Genomic DNA, 18,041 nt, shown 5'->3' with positions numbered 1-18,041 from the left:
CTCTAGCCCAGGCCAATCAGCGTTCGGCGTAGAGGGTTTAACTAGTATTTAAAAAGAAGGCTCTTTGAATCGTAACGGCTGAACTTTGGGGAGCGCTCGGCGCCTAGGAGTTGGAGGCGGTAGCGGACGGGTGCGTGGCCCCGTGGGGCCACCTCTGTGTGGCGGGCCCAGGCGGCGGGGGTGAGGGCTGCGGTGAGGGGCGGCTGACTGGGGGCGGCCCCTGAGCCGGCTGCGGGGTCGGGCTGGAGCGGGGCGGGCGGTGGGGCCGCGGGGCGGGAGGGGAAAGGAGCTGTTCCTCCCTCCCTCCCTCCCTGCCTGCACTCAGCGCTCTCCTGCGGCTTCAGAGCGCGTCCCTCTACTCGTGGGTTCCGAGGCGCTCTGAAAAGGTCGCTTGTAATTACCGCTGGAGGTAGATGGGGTCGTTGAGCGGCGTTGGGGGATGCTTTCTGAATGGATTCTCATATTCACTGAGCACCTGGGTAAGGAAAACTCAAAAAAGCTTCCGGCATCTTGGAGTTTACCTTGGAGGGACTGGGAGAGAGATAACAAACTAACAAGATGACTTCCAGTTGTGACGGTATTATGCAGGTTGTAAAAACAGTAATGGTTGCATGGGGGGGCGACGTTAGATAGAATAGCCTGGGAGGGCGCTTATCCTGGCTGGATGAATAAATGATAACCTGCTCGCAGAGGCCTTTCTGGTCCAGTACTTCACAAACCCTGGCCCTTGGACCCGCCCATATCGGGATCACTTGGGGTCCGTGTTTAAAATACCCACGGCAGACCCAATGAATCAGACTCTCCTGGAGATAGAACCGGGAGTCTGTAGTTTAACAAGCTCTCCAGGTGATTCTGATGTTTCATTGACAACTAGTGGTCTAGACCAGCGCATACCAGTCACCCGGGGATGTTGTTAAAATCGCAGAATTTGTTAGGTCTGGGCTGGGCCCGAGATCCTCCATTTCTAACAAGGTCAGAATGGTTTACCTAGAGCTGCTGTTGGTGACTTTACTCATGTCTCCTCCACCTTAACTCCTTGTCCCTTGAACTAAATGTTTTCAGCAACACATTCAATTTCTTTTCATGCAGCCTTTTTGCAGACATTCGAAGGTTTCCTATGGCTGAGGGTGAGGGGGCGGGGTTTATCCTAGATTCACATGGCTATTAAATCTAACAGGTTTTCTGTTTAGACTCGCAGGATCTCTGGTTTGAACAGATTTTGTGAAGGTTTTCTAGTTATGTGGTTCCTGAATCTGGTTGCAGATCAGAATCACCTCAGGAGTGTTTTCCTGGGGACCCTCCCCAGATTTTCCAAGTCAAAATCTTATTCCATTCTGCTTATTGTTCATCTTCCTGAGAAAGAAAATAAATTATAAACAAACTGAATATGAAACTAATACATTGGAGCAAATGTCAATAACATTTGTCAGAACTCTGTTGAATAAATGGTCTGAGGCCTAGGTGCTCTTAATAGTCTGCTATTGGTAATTGTTAGGAAAGTGAAGAAAGTTGTAGAGCATGTTTAGAAATTAACGGTGCATAACACAGACATGTATTTTCTTGTCCAGTTTTAGTTTATTTTTACCAAGGACTCTACGTTCTTTAGTCCTGGCTCTGTCTTTGTTATGGAGTTATTTTCTTATTTGGGAAATGAATGTAAAAGCATTGGGGGTGGGGAAGTCCTTTCTGATTAGATTCTAGTATTCAGAGAGCACCTGGGTAAGAAAAAATACAGAAAGGTTTCTGTTTTGAAGTTTATGTTCTACCTACCTGATATTGTGGTGCCTGACTCACAGTAGGGGCTCACAGAGTGTTATAATAAACCATTTTTATTATTGACTTGCTTTGTGGATGGGTTAATTCATTCCCAGAACATTTGATCACATCCACTATGTGCTAGGCGCTGTTCTAGGTTTTGAGGGTGCAACAGTGAGCAAGATGCGACTAAGCCCTTGCTCTCATGGAATTTACTTGCTAATGGGGGAGACAGATGGTAAATAAATATTCATACATTCTGTGTACGATACTAAGAGCTATGAAGAAAAAAGAAGGGAGAGATGGTTCTGGAAGGGGACATTTGAACAGAGAATGGCATGAAATGAAGGAGCGAGTGACTCACTTGGGGTAAGAACCTAATAGGTGGAGGGAAGAGGAAGTGCAAAGCCTCCATGGCGGGGGACCTTTTTGAGGAAAGAAAGAAGTCCCGTGTGGCAGGTGTAAGAGGAGGAGGTGAGGTCAGAGAGGTGGTCAAGGTCCATGTTTTGGGGGACTTACTAGTCTGTCCTTGCAGATAGGAGCTTGCATTTCATTGAGTTGGGGAGCCATGGGGAGCCTTCTGAACGGAGGATTGACATCTGACTTAGGATCACTGGCTGCAGGGTTGAGAACAGACCATAGTGGGGCAGGGTGGGAGCAGGAAAGCCATCACGAGCCTGTTGCAAATAGTTCTGAGGACAGAGAACTGCGGCCTGACCAGGTGGTGATGGTAGAGTTGATGAGAAGTGAATATGAGGGTGGAGCCGACAAGATACGTGTTGGATTAGATGTGGGGTTTGAGAAAAAACTCTGTAAAGAACTATTCCAAGGCTTTTGGCCCGAGCAACTAGCAGGATGGGTTTGCCATAGACTGAGAGAGGATGTTTGTGAGAACAAGTTTGGGGAGGTGGAGATGGGAGAAATCAGGACCTTACCTTAGGCCATGTTAACATTGAGACCTTAGGTAATCGGGTGGAGATACTGTGGAGGTGGTAATTTACATCTGGACTGGAGATGGAAATTTTGAGAGTCTTCATTATGGAAAGCCAGGAGACTGGATGAGCTCACCTGGAGCGTGACTATGGGCAGAAAAGAGAAGTGGTTCTGGGACAGAGCCCAGTACACTCCCATGAGCAGAGGGGGCAAAGAAGTTTGGAGAGAGAACCTGTTCCATTTTTGACATGTTAAGATTGTGATGCCTGTCATCTTTCCGTGGGGATCCTGAGCAGGTGGTTGGATCTCTGAGTCTGGCGGTCAGAGGAGAGGATAGGACAGAACTGAGGTTAATTTGAGGTATTGTAATAAAGATGTTTAGAGTCACGGCACTGGGTGAGGGTCCCTAGGAAATGAGTGTAGATGGAGAAGTGGGGGATCCAAAGACTCATTCCTGTATTGCCCGAGACACTTTCAGATTGGGAAAGTGGGTGAGAGTAGTCAGCTAGTGAGGTAGGAGACAAATCTGTAAGCTAAGTGAAGAAAGGCTTCTGGAAGAAATGATCAACCTTATCAAATGCTGCTGAGAACACAAGTAAGATGAGGGTGGAAAACTGACTGTTGGGTCTGACAACAATAGGGGTCAGTCATGACTTGGTGGGGATAAGGCCAGGTGGGAGTGGGTGCAAGGGAGGGTGGGGGAAAAGTGTAGATGACTCTCTGGAGTTTTGCTGTTGACATGGGAGGAGAGATGGGGTCGTGACTTGTGGCAATTGTGGGGTGAAGAGGATTTTTTCTAAGTTATTACAGGAGGCTTATACTCTGATGGAAGTGATCCACTGGAGAAGAAATGATGGAGGTGAAAGATGAGTCAATTGAGGAGTGAAGTTTGAGTGTGTGAAAGGGGATGGGATGCAGTGTACGAGGGGAGAGTTTGGCCTTGCAAAAAGCTATACACCTGTACACTATACCGATAACAAAACACTATTTCCTATCAGCCTCTTGTGGATGAAGAAAAACTTTAAAATTCTGTGTGTTGTTGAGGTTTTTTCAGCAAGAAGCTTTAACTCTGTCTAACCTAGCATAACATTTTGAACCAGGTGGGTTTGTGTAAATTTAAAGTTGTTCTTTCCTTTCAGGCATCATGGACAAAGCTAAAGAAAACAGCATTTCAGGACCCATTAAGGTAAAAGGAATAATCTGTAATCTCAGTCACAGTTATAAAAACTCAAATGCAGATTGGCCTTATATCTGGAATTCTTTTCACCTGTATTTTGGATTGTAACTTTAAATCCCTCAATTATACTCCCAGATACACTCTTCTCTGCATTCACTGACAGTCTGTTGATTCCTTCACTATAATTTTTATTTTGTTCTGACTTGTCTTACAGGTAGCTGTGTAAGTGTCTATATTCCCCCATAATATACAGAACAATAAGGTATATGGTAGGAGTGTAATAGTTGTGCAGCTAGATCGGTTGTGCTCAGTTGGATCCCTGTACTCGCTTGCCAGAAATTAACTTCTTTGGCATAATTCGTTCAGGTCATAATTCAGATGTGAAGCCCAGAGGTCTGTGAAGGTGAATGTTTACTGGGATCGCACACGGAGCCAGGTTCTATGCTAGATGCAGATAGGGGTCACAGTGGTGAAAAGCCCACGGTCCTTGACTCGGAACTTGGGGCCCCTCTGGAGAAGGGTGTGAGCTAACACCATTCCTTATATGATGTATAGAGGCCCTAAGTATTCCTGAGGAGCAAGGGGGTGGGGGTGGGGGGGATGGTTACTTGATGCAGATTAGAGATTAGGATAGGTTGGAATCCAGGGAAGACCCTGGCACTAAGCATATAATGATTATTTGTGGGGCAACTGGGTGAATGAGTCTCTACTATAAAAGATCCTTTAATAGGAGTGATCCCCAGTTTTTTTTTTTCTTTCTAGGAAATCAGCTTAAGAATATAAATATTAACTGACCTTTTTTGGGAGGGGGGTTGGGGGGTGGGGCTTGTTTTTAGAAGTCTCTATCTTTAAATAAATGGATACTTAATTTTTTATTGGCTGAAAGTATAAAATGGCCAATTAGAAAAATGCTAAATTGAGTCACTATTTTATTCTCAATTCCTGTGATAAAGATTGTTTTTAAAAATTGCTCTATGCTTAAAATGTTTCTTTTCATTTGACACTGGCTAAATGCCTGCTGTGATAATTTCAGAAATAACGGACATTATATTGGAAAGTCTTTATTACCCTCTCCTAAAGCACTGATACCAGTTATGATGAACTTTGAGGTTTCTCTTTCCATCACTTGTTCCTCATTTACCATGAGACATTGAAGCTGGAGGAAATCTCATCCATTCCCGTTTTAGTTTGATCAGCTCAGGTCTTAGAGTTAATTTAAGTATTTAGGCTTGTAATACACAATTTACGGGCATGTAAATAATACACTTTGGCAATAACTTTTGAAGAGCCTGTGTTTGTTTCTTCTTTGTCAAAGTTCTTTTGCTGAGCTCCATTTCGTGTGCACTTGAAAGTGAAACATTAGGAAATAGTCAATAATAGCAATAGTAATAACTTTATCACTGTTGAGTTTTTTAATGTATTTTTTTATCTTTTTTCCTAAACATGTATTATCAGAGAACTTTCAAAATTAGAATTGGGTTTTTGGTATAGAGTCTGTGTATTGTTGCTTTTTTGTCTCCCAAGTTGAGAATTCTTAGAAAGTATTTAATGCCTCTTTCATTAGGTGGAAGTTTAGTTAATGAGAACACGATTTCTAGGGGTGGGGAGCTGGACAGGTGTTAGGAATTATTCAAATATTCCCTTCTGCTGTGGACTTCACCCTCTGGAAGTCCTGGCTAAAATAGCTTTTCTTCTTCATTATTTTGTTGTACTGAAAACCAATTTTGTGAAATTTTCAAAATATTCAGCTGTCTTTCGTGAAGACTTAGTCTCTGTCATTTCCCCCCACAACCTAGACGACAGTTCCCTTTGGTGATGGTCCAAAACGCGTTCCGGTGACCCCGCAGTTGGCTTCTCAGAATCTGTTATCCGCAAGTAGCGGCCAGGCGCAGCGAGTCTTGTGTCCCGCAAATGCCTCCCAGCGCATTCCTGCACAAGCACAAAAGCTTGTCTCCAGTCGTAAACCAGTTCAGATTCAGAAGCAGAAGCAATTACAAACAATGCCTGTGCCTCAGCCTGTCTCCAGGCCACTGAATAACACCCAAAAGAGTGAGCCGTCCCAGCCACCAGCATCTGGTAAGCCAGCTTTTTGAGTCTTGTTGGTTCTCATATTTATCACTTGTTGCTAAAGAAGCAAGTGTATAAACTTAAATTTCTTGACTTGGAGCCCCATGTCTATTGAGGATGGGGAGAAAATACGATGTTCAGGTTGAAGTGTCTACCTTGGGCCAGACTGTGCTGGAAATACAGCTCTGATTACCATTCTCATGGACAGTGGGTTACCGGGGAAGATACCACCAGTCCTGTGTCCTTTTGATTGCTTAATAGTGGGTCCAACTGTTGGGTGCAATTGTAACAGGTACGTTTGAGGAACTGAAGAGTTCCAAGGTTCTGGAGTGTGGGGGAAGGTGGCTGTACTGAAGCAGGTTGGGGCAAGGCCACACCGCTTTGGCCATGTTAAGAGGAGTGTGGTTTCTTGGATCCCGCATTGCTCCTCTGGTGCATTGGGGAGCTGCTGAAGGGTTTTTCAGCAGAGGAGGGACATGGCTTGCCTTTTAGAAAGCTTACTCTGGATGTATTGAATGAATTGGAGAGTAGCAGTGCTAGCTCCAGGGAAACCAGACAAGAGGCTGTCATGTGGTTTAGGCCAAGTATGGTGATGGCCTGAACTGGGTGGAGTGGGGTGGCAGTTACTCAGCAGGCTCTGTGATACATGCTTCCTTTGTCCAAGTTGTCTGTTCATTCCTCGTTACCACTCTGTGAAGGTAGCCAGAGTTATGAACTCCATTTTATAGAGGAGGAAGCTAAGACTCAGAAGAGGTTAACTTATCCAAAGACAGCCAGGATGAGAGGCACAGACAAACTTGAGAGCTCACTTAGGATGTAGGCTGAATAGAACCAGGCAATAAATTGGACATTGAAGATAAGTGAAGATGGGTTTAGGGATGGATGGTGACAGTGATGCCATTAGCTGAGATAGTGAACCATGAGGAACAAACCAGCTTGGACTCGCATTCAAATATTTGAGCTCTTCAAATACTGTGCTTTTGATAGAGTTTAAAATGTCTGAGATAGACACTACTCTCATGGCAAATGAAATAGTTACTTTAGTACCCTGCTGTGCTACTTTTTTATTGTACATCTTGGTGAGTCAGTGCCTTCTACTTTAAAGACCTTACACGCTGGAAGTCAGGTTAGGGTGTAGTAGTCTTTTCTTAAAATATTAAGAAAATTAAAAAAATAGTCCACGTCACCATTTTTAACAAATACCACTCATCCTTTAGTGATGTTTTTTTTTTTTGAGTCATCCCTATTTGTATATACACAGTTTTTAAAACTTATTCTCTGCAGGAAACAATCCTGGAAAAGAACTGGAATCGAAACAGAAAAAAGAAGAATCAAAAAAGTAAGCTGTCTCCAATCTTTAAAAAAGAGAGAGAGAATTTTGTTCAATGTTTACTTGTTACTCAGAAGGCTTTCTTTTTCTTAATGCTTTTCAAATTTAGAAAATGCTTGTATGAATCTGCTATACCTTGAAATGTGTAAAATACAAGTTCCTCTTTATCTTCAAAGTGACCACTATATATGATTTATGTATGCTACTAGTTTTTTTTTTCTATTTTACAAAAGTACAAATTAAAACAAACACACACAAATATGGAAGAACTACGTACATATGTATGACTGTGGGTGTTTTGACAGTATTAATGTAATTATTGTATTTGTTCATTATAAGGTTGGGTACAGCATCTTCCCAGAAATTTTCTAGAAGCCTGCTCTCAATCTCCAAACTGTCTAGATTCTAGAATGTAGGAGAAGGAGCCAGGAATGAACCCACCAATAGCTGCCTAATGGAGGCTTTCCGAGGCTAAAGCCAGTGGTTCTCTGTGCTAGCTGCCTTGCAGTATCCAACCTGCTTCAGCCAGTGACAGTGGCTCTGTCTGCAGCCACAGTGGCTCTCAACCCATGAGAATGTCGGCATCTTGGGATGCAGGAGGATGGAGAAAGAAGCTCAGACATGATTCTGAAGCATTCTTCTCTCCCTAATTACTTACTAGATTTTTTTTTTTTTTTAATGTTCTTAAGTGCTGTGTCTTTATTAGGTCTATAATCCTGTGCATAGTACAATCTTGGGACATTTCCCATTTGGTGCTGCAGCTCTAAAAGTCTAAGATTGTTTCCCGTCACTGGCTTACACAGCTGGTGGCAGCTGGGGGAAGAGGGGGTTTGCATGTTTGCAGTAATTCATGAACTGTGGTGATTGGCTTGATTCTTATGGAGGGGACAGAATTGAGTACAATTTTGGATATAAAATTATTTATAAAATGTTATTTACTTGTTGATGAATTGTTAGAAAAGACTGTTTTTTTTCACATTTTAAAATGTCCATTTCTCTCCTAGGAGGCAATGGGCTTTGGAGGATTTTGAAATTGGTCGCCCATTGGGTAAAGGAAAATTTGGTAATGTTTATTTAGCAAGAGAAAGACAAAGCAAATTTATCCTGGCCCTTAAAGTATTATTTAAAGCTCAGCTAGAGAAAGCAGGAGTTGAGCACCAGGTGAGAAGAGAAGTAGAAATACAGTCCCACCTTAGGTAAGTCTTCAGGTAGATGCTCAAAAGAATGGGGTACAGAGCTCCAAGTTCTTAAGAGTTAAGAGATCATGAAAATCTTTTTCAAGGGCCTGTGTCATAGTACCACAAAGAGTGATTAAATTTGTGATTTTTTTTACCCCCCAAAGATTAGCTAGACCTAAGTAGTCCTGGAAAAAAAAAAAAACTTGACAATTTAATATTTTGGAGTAATATAATGGAGTAATTTACATGAGCAAATGCACTTTAAATTTCTTTCTTTTTTTTTGGTGGATAATAAAGCGGAATGATGCCTCTTACCCTGTGTTAAGCAGGGGTTGCAAACTGGCAGTCTGTGGTTTTTTGCTTTTTTGTTTGTTTGCTTTCACAGCATTTTACAAATTTGAATGAGTGGCTAACACTTAAAATCTGGCTGTACGAGGCCTGTATCTGTGCATGGCAACAACTGGCTGGAGTTGAGAGAGGGCTGGCCTCTTAGTCAGGGCTCTCTGGCTGCGTGCAGTCCTCGCCCAGGCCTGCCCGGCTATTTGCTGGCCTGGCTCCTCTCCACAGCACAGCTACCACCCTTATCGAACACACTCAGTGGAGATGCCATGGCCCTTTTTTTTTTTTTTCCCTTCTTAAATTTGTGGAGAATTAATATTTAACTGAATTTCATCCCTAAGAAAAAAGATACCTAAAGGTGGAAAATAAGTCTTAACATAACCTGGGGTCCATTAATACCTTGAAATCGCATGTAAAATGATATGTGGATGTGTTATTTTTCTGTGGAGCAGGTCTGTGGCTTCAGATTCTCAAGTGGGGGGTGGGGGTGGGGGGCCAGTCCAGGATCAAAACCACTTAGAAATCTCTCTGGTTTCACATGAGGGATTTGCTTGATATTTAATACGTATTCTTGTGTCAGCTCCACAACCAGGTATTGAGAGTATTCATTCTTTGTTGCAGGCATCCTAATATTCTCAGACTGTATGGTTATTTCCACGATGCCACCAGAGTTTACCTAATTTTAGAATATGCGCCTCTTGGAGCAGTCTATAGAGAACTTCAGAAGCTTTCTAAGTTTGATGAACAGAGAACTGCTACTGTAAGTTTCCATTTATTGTCTATAGGCCAATTCAGTTTCTCTTCTACCTGTCCTACATAGCAATATACCTTTCATTGGAGTATACTGGGTTTTGTCTTGTGGAGATATGCCTTACCAGGATCAAATATTTGAAACTGAAAAGTCAAAATAGCTTAGTTGTACCATATGCACCCATAAAATCAGGTGCCAGGTTGAATGTTGTGGCTGGTTTAATTTCCAAGACATTTTTTCTGTGAAAATGTATATAGCTATTTGCCCACCCCCCCACCCCCACCTCTGCTTTTTTTTAAGTAAACATTTTAGAATAGTTTAGAAACATTTTGTTCACAAGTTTACAGAAAAATTGTGAAGATAGTTCAGAGTGCCCCCGTATATCCCACACCTAATCTCCCCATTGACATTTTCCTTTAGTGGTACATTTGTCACAGTGAATGAACCAACATTGATACGTTATTATTAACTATTCCATTCTTTATTCAGATTGCCTGCGTCTTCCCCATGATGGACAGGGTTATGGGTTTGGGAGTTAGACCTCAGAGGTAGGGTGCCCTTCTCACCACGTGATACCAAGGTGTCTGCTGCCCCCCTGACTTACTGCTCCTGGCCTGCTGACCAAGGCCCTTGGCTGAGGGCGTGTTTGTCGGATTTCTCCACTGCAGAGTTCCTTTCTCTCCTCCCCTTTCACCCCCTGCTCTTCGGAAGGAAGTCACTGTGCACACAGCCCACACTTAAGGAGAGGGACTTAGGCTCTGCTGTCTGCCTTCTAGAGAGCAGAGCATCTACATAAATTATTTGGAATTCTGCATGGGAGGTCTTTCTTTTCTCTGTTTATTCAATCATTTATTCGTATCAATGTGAACTTGTGGGTATTTTATACTTTCAGCTATAGTCCAATACTACTTTATTTATTTTGTAGCTCAAATTGTCCCAGCTTTCTTGACCATAAAGAGCTCTTTCATTTGGCTCCTCCATCCTTTTAACATCCTCCATCATTGTGGGTTTTTTTTTTTTTCTTTTGTGAACTTTCTTACTTTCTGGTACTTCAAGGTGCCCCAGGTTCATCTATTCCTATTTCTATAGTAACTATAGTAAGTGAAACATGAGTTCATACTGTTGGCTCCCAACTTGAACATACTGCCACATGGATCATTCTAACCTTCTCCCCTTGCCAGCAATTGATAGTCATTTTTTTTTTATTTTAGCCATTCTAATGTGTGTGTAGTGGGTATCATTATTTGAATTTGCATTTCTCTAGTGACAAATGATATTGAGCATCTTTTCATGTTTATCAGCTATCTGTATGTCTTTGATTTGTCTCTATTGTCTATATTTTTAAGATTTTTAAATAATTGTATGTTAAGAGTTCTTTGATTTTGGATACAAGTCCTTTATCAGATATGTATTTTGTAAATATTTTCTCGCCATCTGTGGCTTGCCCTTTCATTCTTTTATTAGCTGTGTCTGCAGAATAGAGGTTTTTAATTTTAATGAAGTCCAGTGTATCAGTTTGTTTCTTTCATGGATTGTGCTTCTGGTGCCCCTTCTTTCTTACGTGAATGAAAATTGTTTTAAGAAGTTAAACTTTGGGCTGTGTTGGTTACTTTGATTTGTTGTTGTATTTCCTGGTGGAGATCTCTGGTATTATGTACACTAATTCTCTCTCTTTATGGCGTTGATTTAAATGACATTTATATTCAAGTGATTTTATTTCTGTCATCTGAACCCCCCCCCCCAATATTGGTGAATGACCCCCTGGTCTTGTCTCTGAAATGATATTTTATAACTTAAGGAATCGTATTATTTCTGTTGTTGTCTATAACAGTTTTTTTTTCATTGAATGAATGTTATTGACATTTTTCATGCCAAAAAGTTCTATATAATTTTGTTAATAGTAAATTTTTGCCTGACAAGCAGAAATCTATTTCATTTGCTATTTTAATATTCATAAAGCAGATCAGCTTATTAGTAATTATTAATTCTTGTAACTTGGTCTATTGGGCCAACTCTCTCATCAATAAGGATATCTGCCCTCATTAGTGATAGAGACTCAGCTGAAGGAATTCATATATTTCTCCTGGTTTCTTTTTCCTTTAATCTTATCTAAGGTGGGTTGTATTTATTTATTTATTTAGGTAAGTTAGTTTCTTCAGTTTCTAACGTTCCTATCATACTTCGGCTAACTCCACACTAAGATTATAAGAATATTTACATATTTCCTTCTACTTCTTAGTTCTTTTAGAAATCTAATTCTTATATCTAAGGTTTCACTTCAGATGGAATTGATTTTAGTGTGAGGAGATAGCTCTTTGAAAGAAAATGGTAGATATTCCTTCTAGATTCCTTAGAAGTTAGGGAGATAGATGTGTGTGTGTGTGTGTGTGTGTGTGTGTGTGTGAGAATAAAACTTTTAACCTGTTTATATTTTCTGGCTAATTCAGATAAAGTTAGTGAAATTTTAGGGACTTTCACATATCTACAGCCTTAATAAGTTGTGAGGTGTGGAGGAAGCAAGTGCCAGAGAACTCGGATCAAAGTAATAGCTCAATGATTTGAGCAGGGAAAATCCATCACCCTTTGGGATTCTGATGTATGCTTTTAAGGCATCATCAACTCAAAGTTGGTGTAGTAGGAGGCTCTCTTTCTTTGTCGTTACCTTCAGTTTATTACAGTGTAAATTTTGGTTTTTGGCTTTGGGCTGAAATAATGAAAGATGTCCTTTCCGATGGTAACATTTGGTTTCTATCCACTTGTTTAGTCCTTTTTGTGTAAAATGTTCAATCCCATCTAGCAACTACTTTGGAAAACAGACTCTTCTCAAACTTTAGCTAGAGCTAAATACATACTTTGAATACCTAAACAATTCTTATCTTTATGTTAAAGCAAATTGTAGACCTGCTTGCCAAATCTGAGTCTAGGACTGGAAAACACTTTCTTAAAAGAGATGGTAACTTAAGGAAATAAAAGTAACAAAAGGATTGAATTGCTTGCAAACCTTTAAGTTGAATAATGAATTAGTATGTGCAAAAATGCTCTTTAACCTGCTATGGCACTTAATTTTATGTTCTGTGCTTAGGAATATTTTCCCCAATGCTCTGCAAGTAAAATTAACTTCCAACAAATCCTTTTGTTGTATAGAATAATCTTGGTTTTAAAAATGGGAATTGGCTGAACTTGCAAGGTTTTTTTAAGAGTGCTTTTAAAACTCATTGTTCACATTCCTCCATCTGTAACTTCCACTTCAGCGTTGTCTGACTGCTGCTAGGCCATAAATTGCCATGTGGAGGTGTATCCATAGCTCATCAGTGTTCTCCCTGCCTTTCAGTATCACATCTGCTGTGTTAGTTAGTACCGAGTAACTTGAACTTCATGCTGAACACTATATATGGGTTCATTTGATTTATGTAGACTCATCCATTGTTTCTACAACGTTTGCTTTAAAACCTGCAAAACTTGTTAAAATCTTTGTTGGGTTTCCTTACAAAAGATGTCTAAAATTAACTTGTATAAACTCTAAAACATGGACTTTCAATACTTTTCTTTTAATAGTATATCACAGAATTGGCAGATGCACTGTCTTACTGTCATTCAAAGAAAGTTATTCATAGAGACATCAAGCCAGAGAACCTGCTCCTCGGGTCAGCTGGAGAGCTTAAGATTGCAGACTTTGGGTGGTCGGTACATGCCCCATCCTCCAGGTATGTCACTTTAGAGGTGGAAATTGTTTGGTTTAGCAAAGGCCCCAGGGATCATGAGCTAATAGTAAAATAATTAAGCATAATTCTGTCCCTAGCTCTGCTTTGAGACAGAAATACTTTGGAGCAATCTAGGACTGAAAATAAGCTCCTGTCTTCAAGAGGACTTTATTTGCAACCATTTTGGGGGTATTTACAGTGTTCTAGGCCTGAGGATAAAGACACTTAAAGTCCTTAGAGGGTAGTGAAGGGGACGTAAGGAACCAGATGTGCCAAGTATATGATGAGATGAAGTACAGGATGAGCAGATGAGGAGGAGTTTCCCCCTTGGTGGGCAGAGACTCTGGCTGCCTCCCGGATAAGGAGACGGGCCGAGTCAGGGTCACATGTAGAGATCCGGAGCGGAGGGAGCCTGGTACTGCAGGGAAGTTTAAGAAGAAAATGGTTGGATGGAGCCGTGAGAGTCAAAGATTGTCTTTGGTTTGCTTTTGTCAACAGGACTAGTCCTTTCTTGTCCTCTCTTAAAGGTGAAGCAGAGAGATCAAGCTAGTGAAACAATTAGAACCTTACATGAACTTTACATGAAAAAAATGGGCTAAAATATTCTCTAATGGGTTAAAATATGCTTTTTTTCCCTTAAAGTTGTTTAAATTAAAAATGATGTATGTTCGTTTTTAAGTTAAGTCAATCATTACAGAAAAGTACAAAGCAGAAAGCAATATAGTAAATAAAAATCACCTCCAATGCCAACTCCCAAATAACTGTTATTAGTAGTAAGTGGATGTCACATAAACAGTTTCTCTAGGCACAGCTAGAAATTATTTTGTAAACATGGAGTGATAGTGTACAAGCTTAAACAAAAAGCAAATAAAATATGCTTTTGAAACCTCATGCGAGGTGGGACATTCCAAAGTATACATCAACTGATTAGGGTTTGTCAACTTTGGGGGAAGATTTCCAAATTATAGCTAGATTACTTTAAAAAATCCAGTTTTTAGGAAACTATATGGCCTAAAATACAGATGACACGGGGGGAAAAACGCCACTGTTTTTGTTACTGACCACTTCTATTTACTATTTTCAACAATGAACAGAGTTTGTTGCAGTCTTTTTTTTTTTTTGACTGGCTACCTATTGTTAGTGGGAGCTGCTGTCACTTGGTGAAACAAATGAAGAATCATAGATATTGAGTTATAAGGTTAAATTTTATCCATTGGTTCTTAACCTTTTATATCACAGATAATATCATGATAGAAAACAGATAGTTTATTTGCTTTCTGGAAAGACATCCGTAAATGTTGGTTTATGCACCATCATTTGAGAATCTCCTGAGTCCGTCTCCTTTCTTGTGTTGGTGATGAGGGATTAGATATCTGGAGTGGTGGCTTCTTGATCCCAGGTCATAATTTAATTGAGTGAACATGTGACTGCTCACTGGGGACCAGGTGTGGATAAACACTGTGCCAGAATTGATAGTTTAAACATCAATTCTACAGAATAACTGATAAAAGCAAAAAAACCTACATGGTCTTTGCTCAGAGTTTAAAGTCTGCCATTCCCAGCCTTTGTTTATGAAAATTTCCAACCTTTGTTATGAAAATTTAAACACAGAAATGTTAGTTGAAAGCATACCTGTCTAGCCAGTGCTTACATTCAGTAACTAACATTTTGCCATATTTAAATCAGATTGGAATTTTCTGATTGTGGCATCACTTAACTTGATCCTTGCACTTGCTGAAAACTAGAAGTCTGGTCCAAGGACCTGAGCAGGTTCAGGTTAAGAATTCTGGGCAGAAATACTCCATAGGTAATGTAGTGCCACCCCCAAGATTTCAGTATCTCTTGTACCAGTGATCGATCAGAAGGCAGTGTGCATCTAAAACCCAAAACCTAGTGCTTTTGTGGTGGGACAGCTTGTTTCTTGTCATTAATGTCACCTTAACTTCTTAAGGTCTATACTTTTTAGCATATCTGTAATATGAAAACAAACGTAGAACTCCAAATTGTATTTATAGAGAATTTTGTATGCTGCAAAATTCATTTATGTAGTAATGATCATTTTAACTTCTTATATTCTAGATCATTCAAGGAGGTTCTCGAGTTGGAAAGATTTGGGGCCAAGCCTGGTTGCTACTTGTGTGATCTTGCATTTGTTTTCTATACTAAAAATGGGGATGTGTAATACTAGCTACTTCATAGCACGGGATTTGGCCTAGAAAAGGCAGTCAAGTGTTAGCATAATTGTGAATGATTTCTAGCAGCTATCATAATAACTTCAAAAAGTGTGTCAACTTGCGTCCCTCTCTGTTTTTAGGAGAACCACTCTCTGTGGAACCCTTGACTACCTGCCTCCTGAGATGATTGAAGGCCGGATGCATGATGAGAAGGTGGATCTCTGGAGCCTTGGAGTTCTTTGCTATGAATTTTTAGTCGGGAAACCTCCTTTTGAGGCAAATACATACCAAGAGACTTACAACAGAATATCAAGGGTAAGATGTAACTAGAAAGGATCCATCACTTTCATTAGAATTCTTTCCCAAGGATCTGAATATATATATACTGTTTGGTCTTTCTGAGGCATTTTGTGACTATAATCTGTTTGCTTTCAGGTTGAATTCACATTCCCTGACTTTGTAACAGAGGGAGCCAGGGACCTCATTTCCAGACTGTTGAAGCATAATCCAAGCCAAAGGCCAACTCTAAAAGAAGTACTTGAGCACCCCTGGATCACAGCAAATTCATCAAAGCCACCAAGTAGCCAAAAAAAAGAATCTACTAGCAGACCATCTTAAGAATCTTGCAGGGGAAGAAGTCTTTGAGCCGTGGGGGCTGCTGTATAATGTGGCAGGAAAATGCCACTGAAACTCACTCAGCTGTCACTGCCGGCCCTCAATCTTTATTATTATTATTATTATTTTTTTTTTTTAATTTACTGAGCAGGCAGTAACTCAGTTATTTCTATTCAGAAAACTCTATTTCAATAAACCTGATATTCTGAAGTGAAAGTGGCAGTAGAATTGTGCTGATTTTACTGGCCTCATAACCTTGAGGCAGGGTTTACCTGCAGTCACCCCAACAGCCCATGCAGCGAGGAGACTTGTGGAAGAAACATGGAGTCTGGTTGTGGAAACTGATGACCTCCAGACTTCATTAAAGAACTGTGCAATAACCTTTCAAGGACCTGAGTGTGTGTGTAACTTATTGGGTGGCCACGCCTGGCGAAGCTGTTGGAATGAATACTTCTTTTTTTAAATGTTAAAATGACTTTTGCATAGACTTGTATGTTTACTTCAATAGCATCCCCTCAGGAAGGCTCTCAATGTCTGTCCAACCTCCTGTCCAGCCTGTTGGGTGCTTGGTCCCCTTCAACCACTTACCCCTATATGAGACTTTGTAAAATAGTTAACATGTGCTCTACCTCCATTTTTCACAGCTATATCTAAATGTTAAGGACTTATTTTTTTTATTACATTGGAGCTATGGCATGTGTGCAAACTTTAAAAATAAATGAATGCTTAAATATATAAATCTGAGGTACACTGTAAGTTTTTCCTCCAGCTACTCACTATGGCCTTGAAATGAGCAGGCGCCATGGGGAGCAGCTCTATCCCTCTTGGTTGGAGAGGGTCAGTGTCCTAATTTGTAAAGTTACATATCTGTGTATATAACGTGGCCCCTACTTGCCAACAACTTCATATGTTCATCAACCGAAAAGATGGTGAACTTGAGAGCGAGGAAGGAAAACCTGGAAATGCTGAGCTTAGAGCTAGTAGAGTAGCTTTTATGGCTGACTCAGTGCAAGAGACCAGGTATCAGAGACGCCTGTAAGAAAGTGGTTGACGAGAAGAAACTTGAAAACAAGACCGGTTGAAACTGCAGTCTACTTTGTCCCCCTAAGACACAGGGACTGTGGTTCCTGTAGAAGTCTTGGGCTGAACCAATTTTATATTCCCCAAGTAGTATTTCACGTATTATCCATCCAAGCTAGTCGACATGACTTAGTTCACCAGTGATATTAGCCAAAAGCTCCTATGACATCTTTCCAAAGAGAATCTCACACAAGCAAAGAAAATAGCTCCTTTTAGTAGCACATTAACACACTAGTCACACAATTACTGCTAGTAATTGGCAACAATTAGGGCTTACCACAAGTCACACAAACTTGACAAACGTGTTTATTTGTTTCACAGAATTTAAGCAGTTCACTTGGTCAGATAAAAAAATTAGAGATGAACAATGGCTTACATTTTAAAAATAAATGTTCTGGTGTTCCTGGTTCCGTAAAAACTATAAATATAAGCAATTTGTACACCTTACTGGTGAATTCACATAATGCTCTATTTCCCTGATCTTGTGACTACCTCATTCTCTCCAGTTAGTCTTCTGTTTTGACCACTGGCTATGGGAGTGGAATGGATTTGGGGTTTACAAGATCACAATATGGCTATTTGGTATAATAGTTTTATTGCTTGCCCTTCCAGTCCACTCCCATGACTCCTAATTAAGAGTAAAAGTCTAAGAGTTAAACTTAAACCTGCAGGGATCACTATCAGCTTTTTTTGCATAGGCATAAGTAGGAAATTGAATGGTAGGGAATCTGGTAAAGAAAGTGGCAAGGATGCCAAAGCCAACAGGTCACCGATTAAATTATACAGAACGAGACTAAAATACTCCAAATCCTTGCAGGGACTAACATGAGGGGCATCTTGTTCAGAGGCATAATACATCCTTGGAATTGGGTTCCAGAAAGGCAGTTTCAACTTTAAATCTGTACAACCTTTTGGCAATGTGCCAGGCTGCTTTAAAAAAA

The 18,041-nt window shown here is 40.5% G+C and overlaps 1 protein-coding gene across 2 annotated transcripts; it reads left to right on the top strand.

The window, feature by feature from the left end:
* The first annotated feature begins 35 nt into the window (after positions 1 to 35).
* AURKA (aurora kinase A) lies at positions 36 to 16,743 on the top strand. 2 transcript variants are annotated; one of them, XM_037811914.1, is made up of 9 exons: positions 36 to 130; positions 3,828 to 3,874; positions 5,662 to 5,941; positions 7,217 to 7,271; positions 8,267 to 8,458; positions 9,401 to 9,539; positions 13,086 to 13,234; positions 15,546 to 15,720; positions 15,841 to 16,743. In XM_037811914.1, exons 2-9 carry the CDS (start codon positions 3,833 to 3,835, stop codon positions 16,021 to 16,023), a joined length of 1,215 nt encoding a protein of 404 aa, XP_037667842.1. In that variant the 5' UTR covers positions 36 to 130; positions 3,828 to 3,832; the 3' UTR covers positions 16,024 to 16,743. The 2 variants fall into 2 exon arrangements, with proteins under 2 accessions (XP_037667842.1, XP_037667841.1); XM_037811913.1 differs by lacking the exon at positions 36 to 130 and adding an exon at positions 420 to 479.
* Positions 16,744 to 18,041: the final 1,298 nt, after the last annotated feature.

Source organism: Choloepus didactylus, chromosome 19 (genome assembly GCF_015220235.1).
Source record: "Choloepus didactylus isolate mChoDid1 chromosome 19, mChoDid1.pri, whole genome shotgun sequence".
In the NCBI taxonomy this organism is placed as follows: Eukaryota; Metazoa; Chordata; class Mammalia; order Pilosa; family Megalonychidae; genus Choloepus; species Choloepus didactylus.
This window is presented reverse-complemented; position numbering and strand designations above follow the sequence as displayed.